Source organism: Austrofundulus limnaeus, unplaced genomic scaffold (assembly GCF_001266775.1).
Source record: "Austrofundulus limnaeus strain Quisiro unplaced genomic scaffold, Austrofundulus_limnaeus-1.0 Scaffold67, whole genome shotgun sequence".
Taxonomy (NCBI): domain Eukaryota; kingdom Metazoa; phylum Chordata; class Actinopteri; order Cyprinodontiformes; family Rivulidae; genus Austrofundulus; species Austrofundulus limnaeus.
In genome coordinates, this window is record NW_013952469.1 from 671,813 (window position 1) to 685,517 (window position 13,705).

Below are 13,705 nucleotides of genomic sequence, written 5' to 3' on the forward strand. Positions count from 1 at the left end.
GATTTAACACCCCCTAGTGTTATTTTAACACCATCCATCCATCCATCCATCCATCCATCCATCCATCCATCCATCCATCCATCCATCCATCCATCCATCCATTTTCTTCCGCCTATCCGGGGTCGGGTCGCGGGGGCAGCAGCTTCAGAAGGGAGGCCCAGACCTCCCTCTCCCCAGCCACTTCTTCCAGCTCCTCCGGGGGAACCCCAAGGCGTTCATTCATGTGTATTACAAATATATGATGTCACAGGCACTTTAAAACATCTCAGCACTGTGTTGCTTCAGAATATTAATCATATCTGCAGTTTGTTTGAACTTTCATCAGGTTTTCAGAGCTTTTTTAACAAACTATTTCTTGTTTAATTTTCCTACTGAACTAGATCACCACAGTCCAGTCCCACAGCAGCTGAGAGTTTGGTTCTCAGCCCTTCTAACGAGCCTGAACACAGCCAGCTTCATGTTTATACTGTGGTTCAATCCTGACATCATTTCTACCAACGAGGCAGGTTTCAGCCCCGACATGCTGCTGGATCTGAAGCTTACTGGAGGAAACCAACACCAGGGGCCTCATGTATAAAAGGTGCGTACACACAAAAATGTTGCGTGTGCCAGGTTCTACGCCCACGTTGTGATGTATTAAAAAACAAACATTGCGTGAAAGTGTGCGTATATTTATACACTCTTTTCACCTGCTGTGAGAATGTGCGGCAGCCACGCAAAGTTTTTCAGTCGACAGTTTTAACTCACAAAGTCACGAATCTGACCTGAATCTACAGAAATATGACTTTGTTGTGTTTTCTAAATGTAAGGAGCGTCTGAACACAGTGTTAGATTATTTTTTTACTGTTTGAACTCGAACGATGATGAAACTGAACCCCGGGACTGAAAATCTTTTAACCTCAGACAAGAAAATAGATCAGCCTAAAAATGGTCAAAAAAAACCTCAGTCCAGTCTGTAAACTGTAAACTTTTTATATTGTTGTCACGTAGTTGGAAACACACGCAGAGCACATGGCCTGCGGAGCGCACACACAGCTGAGAATAAAATGTCTAAAAAATTGTCTAAGAAACATTTTTAATTTTCACTGAGAAAAAAACTTTTGTCAACTCAGCAGATTAATTTAGAACAGCTCAGCTGTGATGATTCCTCAGCTCCACAAGACCCAATAGATTTATTGCTGCGTAAAGTTGTGCGTATGGATCAATGTCAGCTGTTCACACTCCCACACCGCGGCAGAAACTCGCAGCGCTGCGAGTCCAACGCATTCTCGACTGCGTCCAGTTTTGACATGCCGGGTACACCCCCCCCGCCACCCCCACGTCAGCTTTTTACAAGATGAGGCGGAGGAGGACGGGCGTGTTCTATTTTTTACAAGAGCAGGAAATGCGCGTTTCTTCACATCAACTATTTAATAAATATTTTTCTTATGAAAAAAGTCATAAGTTCCTCTGTGTTTACAGTCATTTATTAAAGACGTGTACAGGTGGAAATGTCTCTCAGCCTCATGCGCCGCTGAAAATAACAGCACAAGTGCACACACACCAACACCCACACACACCTTTGCGAGTGGCAAACACATTTTTTCACCCCACTACTTATTTAGACAGTTTTCTCACTCATTCTCCATTTAATGTATAATTTTCCTACATCTAAAAGTCATTTCTGATCCCACAGAGAGGACAATCTGAGGAGAATCTCACACACTGGACACATTTACATCTGTTTTACAGATTTAACTGGAGGCGTGTCAGGGGAGGTGTCTCATGTGCGCTCAGTTCCACGTTCATTGGGATGTTTAAAGGAAAGGTGCGCAGGAACCTGCGTGCGCACGGTTTTATACATCTGAATATTTTGGTGCGGCGCACTTTTCTAAATTTGTCCGTACGTCAACTTTTAGTGTGAAAATTGCGCAATCCTTTATGCATGAGGCCCCAGAACATGACAACACTTCACTATTAAAGCGATGTGGAAAGTATTCACACCCTTAAAATTCTTGTGTAACTACTAATGTTTCAAACAAATCTTATTAAAGTAATAATAAATAATGTGATTTATTTATGTATTTATTTTTTACTGCGTGAGTGAGGACTGCAGGTTGTGTGTTTGCTGATCAGAAACATTTATTTATGATGAAAAAAAAGAGGCATAAGATCCATGTCACCTAACAGGACATGACACCCAGGGGGGGGGGGGGTCTGGTCTTCAGTGCAACATGTTCTACTGAGACGCTGAGTCGTGATAATATCAGAGTGGAGACCAGCCTGAGTCAAAGCTTTTTGGTTTCATTGATTTTTTCTAAAAGGCTACAAAGATTAATGAGTTTTTCTTCTGGAACAACCTGATGCATAAACCATATTTATAGTGCTAAACATGCTTGATTGTTTTTATTCAAGCATAATTATAATTGTTTACTATGTTTGTAAAATCTGACTGATAAAGAACAAACGGTGCAAACCTCCAGAAGTGCAGCTCAAAGCCCTCACACTTGTCCTTGCACTTCAGACAAGCCGCTCCGGCACCAAACTCGTGGCCGAGGGTCATCTGTAAAAGAACAAAAACACACAAAAATAAACACTTTGGAAGAAATGTGCCACTGCAGCTCTTGGCTGAAACTGCAACATTCACCAAACTTCCTCTATAAAAGAGCAATTTGGGACTTGAATTATTGTAAATAAAAAACTAGCCACCAGTGGGAGGATCTGAGAGGAAACTACAGCAGTGAGTTTTTCCACTAGCTGAAGAAATGACAACATTTTGTTGTAAAAACTGTGTGACTAAAGAGCTTTAAGATGAATGTCCAAACTGAACATTTTTTAGTAAAACCTCCATTAATCATAAAACATAGAATGAAATTTTGGAAAATTCAAGCTATGTTTCTACTGTTAAGACTGAAGTATGGAGTTCTGAAGAGAACTGGGTTCTCACTTATTTTGATAAATGTGTTTATGTGAAAATTTATTGCAGCTTTGTGATGTTTGTGTTATGCCATGTAACATGTCGTTACCAGAACTCATACCACAGTACTCATGACTGAGCTGCAACAATTTTTTTTTTTGCAAAGCTGAGAGAGGAGTGGTAAAAGAGATGATGAAAAAGAAAGAACACTGGGTGAATAAATATAAGGGTTGTACTTTAGCTAATAGTGTTAAACACACACACACACACACACACACACACACACAGACACACACACAAACACAAACACACACACACACACACACACTTATGAAACTCACAGAAGTTTATGAAATTTCTGTACATAAAACAAGTTAAGTTATTTGGGAGGTGGGCGATAATGATGAAGTCTTTACTAACATGTTGCATACTTTGACCATGCATCCATTCTGGGTCAAACAAAATAATGTTTTGTCTCATCAGAGAGAGGAAACCTGCTGCAGAATGTCTGATAACACAAGTAAGGTTTCTCCTCCTGGAGCTCCTAATAGCTCCAGTTCTGAGGAGCTTTAGGTTGAACAATTTCAGAGAATATTATGATGGTGATATCAGATGTGACGAGTCTTTTTTTCTTCCCTCATAGTAGAGCCGTTGCTCCTCCACGTCGAGAGGAGCCAGTTGAGGTGGTTCATCTGGTTAGGATGCCTCCTGGACGCCTCCCTGGTGAGGTGTTCTGGGCACGTCCCACTGGGAGGAGGCCCAGAGGAAGACCCAGGACACGCTGGAGGGATTATGTTGCTCTGCCTGGGAACACCTTGGGATTCCCCCAGAGGAGCTGGTCTAAGTGGCTGGGGAGAGGGAAGTCTGGGCGTTTCTGCTTAGGCTGCTGCCCCCTGTGACCCGATCCCAGATAAGAAGAAGAAAACAGACCTTTCTGATCTGCACTTCCTACTTTATGTGATCTTTTGTATTTTTGGCAATGTCATTTGCTGCTGTGGAACTCTGTACTATCTAAATACTGCATTAGCATGAAAAATACAATTTCAAAACTCTTCAAATACATTAGTCAACAATTACTGCACTCCAAGCAGTCCTTTGCAACATGAACATTGTGCACACTGATACTGCGATGACGATATATTCGCGATATATTTTGCAGCCCTAAGCTTTACTCCTACGAACTTCAAAATTTCTATTTTCTCCCAAAACAGTTAAAATTTTTGTTCCATTTCCAGCGACAGCTTGTGGAAGAAAAAAAACACTCAGATTAGAACAAACATGTTTTTTTGTGAACACAATTAAACAGGAAACTGCAGCACAGTTAACAGGCTCTGAAGGGATTACACAACCAGGAAGTGCATATGTGATGAATGAATGAAACTGTTTGCACAGACCCAGAGAACTCCTCTGATGTTGTGCAGATGTGTTGTGATCTGAGCACAGAAAGATTTTACTTCAAACTACAACTAATCCTGAAGTAAAAGAAGGAATCCTGATCCTTCAAGCTTTCTTTTGTTTCTCCCCGACTCCTGCGTCAAACCACGCTCATGTCCACCTGAAGCTATCCCCCCCGTTCGTGACCATATATGGTCAACTGAGGCTGGTGGGATCCCAGCCCACACCCCCGCTGTCAAGACCATGTTTATGACCTGAAAGACACTCAGGGCTGAGGAATGCAGACAGAAGTCCTGTTTGGAACAGTGCTGCAGCTTCACAAGTTCAAGTGTCCTTTTCGAGGAGCAGGAAATCCTCTAACATGAAAAAAATGTGATGATTAAAATGCCAAACGGTTCAGATAACGTCAGTACAGCTGGGCCTGAGCTCTGCAGCCGTCTGTGTGGCCGACAGCTGAAATAAAACATCAATTTGGCAAAAAGGCTGGAAGTTAAAGTCGCTTTAAGATAAACTATGAACTTAACTGCCACCATAAAAAGATGCTTTAATAGACTTGAAGGAATGCACATCACCTGCTGCCGTTCATGCCAGAGTTTAAAGGCTGAGAGCAGAAGACGTTACAAACGTTTTCTTGTAAAACTAAAAAAAAAGCAAAATCTCATTAAATTATAACATCTGGTAAAATGTGGTGTGTTGATTCAGCTATGACCACAACAGAATTCTGTAAACGTGACTGGGTTTTAACCATTCATGTGTTGGTTAATGTGGATTATAGAGACCTGAACAGATCTCTCCCCTCATGCTATTCATTTATTTGTACAAGCAAGAGGACAAAAACACCAACATTTACAGCAACTCCACCTCATTTCCCATCTGTCTACTGGCTGATTTAAAACAAGGCCAGTGGGTGTGTGTCCATCTTTTAGAACAAGTTTCATCCTCAGTATTAGCAGTGAATGCATCAGTAACTGTTTATATCCAAGCCTGCAGGAGGTTCAGTCTGGTAACAACATGCTCCAACAACTACACACAGTCTACCAAGCAACTATGATGCAACGCCACAGAACTCCTCCACTTCAGAGGGTTGGACTCATGAGTCACGGTGGTGCAATAGGACACAGCTTGTGGCAGCTGTAACATTTCAGCAGACTTTTACTTCACCGGGGGCCTCATGTATAAACGGTGCGTACGCATAAAAAATTTGTGTGCGCCAGGTTCTACGCCCACGTTGTGATGTATGAAAACCAAAGTTGCGTGAAAGTGTGCATATATTTATGCACACTTTTCACCTGCTGTGAGAATGTGCGGCACCCACGCAAAGTTTTTCAGTCAACAGTTTTAACTCACAAAGTCACGAATCTGACCTGAATCCACAGAAATATGACTCTTGTGTTTTCTGGATGTAAGGAGCGTCTGAACACGGTGTTCGATCATGAAACTGAACCCCGGACTGAAAATCATTTAACCTCAGACAAGAAAATAGATCAGCCTAAAAATGATCAAAGAACCTCAGTCCAATCTGTAAACTGTAAAGTGTTTATATTTCTGTCACGTAGTTGGAAACACATGCAGAGCACAGGCCCAGGAGGTGTACACACAGCTGAGGAGAATAAAATGTAAAACATAATAAAAACATTTTAATTCTCACTGAGAAAAAAACGTCAACTCTAGTCTGCAGAATAATTCAGAACAGTTTAGCTGTGATGATTCGTCAGCTTCACAAGACGCAGACAATAGATTTGTTGCTGAGTAAAGTTGTGTGTAATTTATGGATCAACGAGAATGTGTTAGTTCTGCAGGGTGATATGACCACAACAATTGAGGACAGCAAGTTTTTTGCTTGTTTGTTTGTTTGTTTGTTTCACACCGAAAAAAATTACAATCAGGTATTTTACTGAGACGAGCCATGCAGCTGATCTGAATGAGAAACTTCATGATTCTAAAATATAAATCACACCGCGGCAGAAACTCGCAGGTCTGCGAGTCGTTTCTTCGCATCAACTATTTAATACATATTTGTATAAGTTCTACCAAACTCATCAGTTCATTTATTAAAGACGTGTAAAGGTGGAAATGTCTGTCAGCCTCATGCACAGCAGCTTAACACGCACGCGTACACACCAACACCCACACGCACCTTTGCAAGTGGCAAACTCATTTTTACACCGCTGACAATTTTCTCACTCATTCTCCATTTAATGTATAATTTTCCTGCATCTAAAATCATTTCTGTGAGGGCCTGCACCTCCGTCAGGCAGCGTAGGGACACGTTCCTGAATCATCTGTCAGAAACTGTGACGGTCTCTTTAGGATAAATTTACAAAAACGTCACTGCTTGATTAACCAAAAAGAAAATCTGTCATAACTTCAACTATTACCTGCAGACACATTCTTCTGCATTCATTAAAGACAAGTGAAAAAGATGAACAAACAAAACTTTACTGCAACGTTTCTACAACAGGAAGCTACGGTAGCTCTGCTGGGACAAACTGCTCCTCACAGCAACTACTGGGTCAGCAAAGTCTAAATTAATTCATTATTTCATTACATCAATTGATGCATTAACCTTCCTAACAGCTCAGATGGTTTATCGTGTTAAAGCTTGACAGTAGGGTCGTGCGCAACTAATCATCAGTAAAACTGACAATAATTAATATTTGCTACTTTGGAATTACTGCAATTAGTGCCATGTGACGATGACGAGTGTGTGAGACACCATCAATATCCGGCATGACCCTAATGTTTGAAGGCAGCGTGGAGCAGCTACCACCAACTCTACAAACTTGTTTAATCACCAGAGTACGAGGATCAAGGCCACAATGTTAGTACAACTGTCATCTATTAATCGTCATATTAATCTTTATCGGCTAAATGGCACATTTAATTGGGATGTATTTTTATGCCAATACAGCCAAACCCTATTTGACAGTAACAGGAAATACAGCAACTTCTGACTGAACCTTTACAGAAGATCAACTCTTCCAAGAATAAAAAGCAGAAGTGACCCAGAGTCTGTTTTAGTCATCTGGACCCGTATTTATAAAACTTCTTAGAGTGGATTTTTAGACTTCAGTGCTGAAAATTTCTTAGATTTGCTCCTACTCAGACTTAAGTATAAGTACGAGTTGTGAAAATTCTTAAGTCAAAGAATCACTCTTACTCTCAAGAAAAATTCAGACTGCTCCAGAGGACTCTTAAGTGGTTAAGAGTTGCCACTACGGGTCTGAGATGAACTGAGGAGACAGAGATTACAGCTGTCCTCCTCCCCACCTGAGTGTTATTCTCAGTTATAAAGGTGGAAAACAGGTTTAATCAAAAATATGCAAAAGAAACAAAGGTTTAAAAAAAATTAAACTGCGCATAAAGTTGGACTGAAAGGTGGATATCTGTGTGTAGCTTTTGGAGAAAATATTAAATATACTCAGCTGATGAGTGCATGCACACCCCAAAAAAAAAAAGAAAGAAAGAAAGAAAGAAAGAAATTAAAATTACGGTGAGATTGAACGTTTCCTTTATTATATTAACAATCACATGATAAAATGATGAAGCACGGGGGGGGGGACTCCCCTCGGAGCTAGCATACGGAGGGGTTGTGTGCGCATTGTGTTTGTGTGTGTGTGTGTAAAGCTGGTGTTGTCTGCAGACAGTGGCGAAGAGGAGAAGGGAGCAGCTCAACATGACCTCAGGCTCTGAGACATAAAATAACTTTAAAGCTGCTGAGTTTTTGATTCAAAAAAAAGTTGTGAGATTTTCGTCTGTTTTCATGATGCAAATGAGGACATTTTATGTAATTCTACAGACAATCAGTATAAGGTGACAACATTAGTCTTGATCTTAGGATTTTCACAGTCTTATTTTGACATTTCTCCGACCCGGCAGTTCAAGCAACGCACTGAGAAACTCAAACAATATAAAAATAAAAAAAAACTCAAACAATATTCTTGAACATGAAATACGAGGCAGTTATTGGTCCGTGCCGGGGTTTTTTCTAATGACGTCATCCAGGTTCAGCTTTGCGGGACAGCCAGGTGTCGCAATTCAGCTCTAAGACTGACACTTAAAAATTACTCCTACACTACGCTTAAAGTGAGACTGAGACGGTTGATAATAGGGCTGTGTATTGGCAAGAATTTGGCGATATGATACATATCATGACAGACGGGTCACGATACGATATATCCCGATATATTGCGATACTGTAACCAAGGTGATATATTGCGATTTTTTTTGTTCCAAAAATTCTATTAAATAAAAACCTCTTACTGGAAAAAAAAGAAAAACCAAAATTTATTGTCTCATAAAATTCTATCACATAGACATGCGCTAGCCTTCTGTAATGTGAAGGCTGACTACAGTTGGAAAAAAGAGCGCAGAAAACACTTAATTTGTCTTAAAATMCAGACATTCTGACAAATAAGTAACTGTTAGTAACCGTACCTCAGCTTAGAAGGCAGAGGGTGTCGGTCTTTTCTGCTCAGATTCAGCTATCGGAGCATGAAGTACAACATAAAAATGCTGGCAGGAAAGTTGACGTTTTAAACCTTAATTAAAAATCGATACAGGGCTTTAGAATATCGATACAGTATCGGGAAATGAAATATCGCGATATTTCAGTGTATCGATATTTTCTTACACCCCTAGTTGATAACTGACTTTTACTCTCAGCTTTTAACTAAGAATTTTTTTTACACTTAAGTCCACTCTTAGCAGCATTCTTAAGAGTAATTCTAAGAAGTTTTTAAATACGGGCCCAGGTTGCTAACAGACAGTAAATGTAGGCTGTGTGACAAGTAGGGTTGGGCAAAATCATATCGTGTGCATTTAATCGTCAGAAAAACATTTAACGATTATTTTTTGGCACTTGATTAATATGGTTAATGCCACCAAGCAGAGTCCGCTTGGTGCTCCTCTCTGCTACAAATATGATTAACATAAAAAAACAGTTCTGTAATTTATTTATCTGTCAACACAATTTAAATTTGATGTATAGCCTGAAGTCGTAATTTTGACACAATCTGGAACAGATTTTTACGAAGAGCAAATCTTTCCCACTTAACTGGTCATGTGACTAGGACGTGTCCAGGGGATTGATCGTCAAATTAATCACTATCGGCTAAATACTCAATCAATCGTGATTTTTATTTTTTTATTTTATTTTATTTTTATTTTTTTTGCAAATATTGCCTAACCCTAGTGACAAGGTGAACATTTTCACTCTGGTTAAGAAGAAAAATTAGAAAGAAAAACTAAAATATTTATGCATCATAGTAGTACATCAGAATGAGCTGCAATTTATTTATTATCTCAACATTTAACTCAGGGGTGTCCAGTCCTGGCCCTGGAGGGCTGCTGTACTGCAGGTTTGGGGTCATTCTGTGCCAAATCACCAAAAACAAAAATGTAACCCAGCTATTTTGATGAAAATTACCCAATTTGTTCACTGTGATCCCACAGCACAGTAACTCAAATTTTAGGTCAGTCGGACCAGTGGTGCCAGAGATATGGCTCCAAAGTTCTGATTTTCTGCAGAAATGGGCGTGTCCATGTATTTTCAACTCGTTATCTCAGGAACTACTGGGTCAATTTTCACAAACTTGGTATCAGTGGAAAAGTCACTTGACAAGGACTCCAAATCTACCATTATATCTTTGAATTGAGCATGTTAGGCTACATTAAACATTTGCTCTTTCCTATGAGCTTGAAATTGACCTTATGGGTCACATGATCTTGAGATGATCTTTCTTGAAATTAAATCCCACATCTGTTCTTTATAACGTTTAAATGTTTCAGAGCAGTATTTTTTTTTTGTTTAGGAGCAATTTTGATTAAAAAAATATAAATTGGATTAAATGAACCATAAAATGCATTATAAAAGTAAATCTGAAATAAAAAATACTGTATATAAAGGAAGATTTGGAATCCTTATCAAATTAACTTTTGTGAAAACTGACTGAGTAGTTCCTGAGATAACTGAGGTTGAAAATAGACAGACACGCCCATTTTTGCAAAGAATCAGAAATTTGGGGGGCCATCTCTCTGGAACCAGTGGTCTGACTGACCTAAAATTTGAGTTACTCTGCTGTGGGATCACAGTGAAATAAGATAATTTTCATCTAAATCTGAGGTGGTTGGGTTAAAACCATTGGGTGATTTGGCACCGAATGACCCTTTGAATGAATGTATGATTTCATCAACATCTTCTGTAGAACTTGAAGAGGTAACAGTCTCTGAATCAGGTGTGTTGGAGCAGAGAAACAACTAAAATCTGCAGACTAGAGGCCCACCAGGACCAGGACTGGACACCATTGAGTTAAATTACTGAAACAAATCCTGGTTTTATATATTTTTTTATTGCTGGAAAAATGTTGCAGAGTTTTTTTTTTCTAAGCTGTAATTTATTACATATGACTTTGCTGCCAAAAACGCTCCACAAACCAAGTTCCACTCCAGCAGCTTCTCTCTCATCACTGCTGAACCTCTGCAGGTCTGCACAAAACCCTTACCAAGGATCAGGTTCAGACAGGTTCTGATGGGTTCCAATCCCTTTACCATGCAGAGAAAGAAACGAGGAGGTGCAGAGCAAGTTTTGATTCTGAGTTCTGTCAAGAAGTCAATTTCCTTGTATTGGAAACACTCCATTTCACCTCCTAAATCTTGTACCACTTCAAACCTCACACACGTGTTGCATCAATGCTCAGCAGAAGGTCTAAATCAGGGTCCAAGTCCAGACCTTAGTCCAGTCAGAAACTTTTGTCTGCAAACCTCAAACTGAAACTGGATCATGAGGACCCAGTTTTCACACAGGTTTTCCATTTTAGCTTCATTTTGTTTCCTGCTGCAACCTGTTGTGTAATGAGATTAATTCTGGGTTAACTTAGAACCTGGTAAAGACCAGAATTAATTTGAATAATTAATTATTTAAATGTTTGAACTGTAACCTGTCACTGTATGTCTGCAACGATAAAATCAGTGAAAGATGAGGGTAAATTTTGTTGTTTAATTGTAGATTCAGGTTTTGTTTTTTGATTGTTTGATTAATGTCTATGAATTAAATTTTATGACTGTTAATTACAACCAAGGGCGTAACTTTAGGTCTACCATTGGGGGGATTATGCTCTAAAACCCTGAATGTATTTTTTTTAGCAATTATGCTTAAATGTACATAATGTATATAACATAAATTTTTTAATCAGGTCAAAGATACTTAAAGACCACAAGAGTTGCATCTGTCTACTTAACTAGTTAATTTCTATTGCGCAAATGATGTCTTAAGGGGTGGGGGGGGGGGGGATTTTGACTGTTTCAAATTATTTTGGGGGTCCTAAACCCCCCTAAGCCCCCTGCAAATTACACCTATGATTACAACTCTTGGGGTAAACTGCCTCGTTTATCAATGTTTAGCTCAGAAAATGTAGCTATATCAATGGTAACAGACAGCATTATATTGTAAACAAGGAACTAGATTTAACCCTTGTATTGTGTTGAGAAAAAATACATTTATTATGTTTCGTGTCATTTTGACCCGTGTTGTGTAAATTCACTCAAAACAGTAAAAAATTAAATTAAACAAAACAGCACTTTATTTTGGAGTATTTAGGTCTTCTTTGCATCTTCAGAATCTCACTGGGAAGTACTGGCTTAATTTTTCTGACGGTTCCCAACAGCTTTCTCTCCTGAAGTTCATCTCCAAGACGGTAGGATGTAAAGAAGTTGCCACATGTGATGTTGTGACCCTGCAGTCCTTCAGTCATCTCCAATACCACACGCATACCCTGATTTTCCTCAGGTGCTCCTCCAGGTGGCTTTCCAGTATATACTTGCAGGTTCCACACATAACGGGATTTTGTATCACAGACTGCCCAAAATTTTTTATGCCATATTTTGCAGACTTGTTTGGCATATACAATCAGAATGGACAGCATCTTCTCAATGGAATGAGGCACTCATAGACAGTAACATGGGGGCCAGGATTATACAATAAAAGCAGGATTTCGACCCATTTATCTCAGACATCTCTGATTGCTCCAAGTTTGTCTTTCTCGTGTCGACAAGTCAAGTCAGTTGGATCCAGTGGCTTCCATTTTTCTTGAAAGATACTCCTCCCCTCCAGGTTGGTCATGTCAAGGACTATCTTCTCTATGGGTTGGGATATGAAGGACTGAAATGCTGATTCAATATCTTCAACTCTTGTGACAGCAAATCTTGTCGGATCAAGAGTCATTTTGATGACATTAGAAGATGTCTATCTGTCTCGGCTTTGGTGTGGTGATGAAGTTGATCATTTTATTTTACCATCTTTGGATGTCCATGACCGCTCTGTGGATGACAATTTGTGCATTTCTTGGTTTTCATCTGATGAAGGCAAACTGGCAAACTCATCCTCTGAATGCTCCTCATCATGGGAAAATTGATAAACTGGATCATCAATAGCATTGTCCTCTGGCTCTGAAGGATCCTCTATGTAATATTTTTATCTACATCACTATCCAAGTTAGGGCTGAAACGACTCCTCGAACAATTCGAGTAATTCGATTACATAAAAGTCCTTGAGGCTAATTTATCTGCCTCGAAGCTTCGTAAAAAATACATACTGCTATAATCAGTGCACTTTTGTCCGCCTGGAATGTTATTTGTGTAACACCAAATGCTACGATGTTAGCGCTTCCGCTAACAGTTAAGGCTCCCACATACTCGAGCGCACACGGTCCGAGGAGGTCCGAGCGGACTCGAGCACAAATATATGGTTGGCCTCAGGTACAAGTACACCTCGTTGCCTAATCATGGTGACCTGGCAGGGTTTTATTAAACAGTGTGTAAGTTGTGTGATTAAAAACAAGACCTACTGTAAGTTTGTCAGTTTAAAATAAAAGTACAGCAACAGAACGACAGCTTGAGCTGAAACATGTTTATTTGTTGATATGCTTTTATCTTAGTTTAAATGATAATTGGAGTAAATATTTCAAGTTTAAACGTATGCACAGAAGATAATTGGATTTTTTTTATTTGCTGCTGCTTTTTATGATTTTAGCCTTCATTACTACTGTTATATTTGTTTATATCTAAGCAGTCTAGACTAAATCTTTTATTGCCTAAATGGGAGCCCTGCATCAACCTAATAACAGTCTTAAAATATTTTTTGTTACAATTAACAAGTGAACTCTACAAAACTCAATATTAACCATTTTACTTATTAAATTTCTAACAAATCATAAAGACATTCAATTTTCCAATCCACACCAATAAATTTACAGCATATAGATTTTTCAGTGATGAATAAAAATTATTCAGTGACAGAGTGCTTTTAATTGATGCCTCCTCAAACCACACATACATAAATACAAACAAATGGAGTTTAAAATGCAGTAATTAATACAACTGGTATTGTAATTTTTCTCTGTTTGCAGCAGGGTCATC

The 13,705-nt window shown here is 39.2% G+C and overlaps 1 protein-coding gene across 1 annotated transcript in view; it reads right to left on the bottom strand.

The window, feature by feature from the left end:
* The window catches only part of tes (testis derived transcript (3 LIM domains)), a 34,020-nt gene that overhangs the window by 17,661 nt on the left and 2,654 nt on the right, over positions 1-13,705 (bottom strand). The window contains exon 2 of the mRNA XM_014010270.1: positions 2,457-2,542. Coding sequence (XP_013865724.1) covers positions 2,457-2,542 — 86 coding nt within the window. The remainder of the gene's footprint in view (positions 1-2,456; positions 2,543-13,705) is intronic.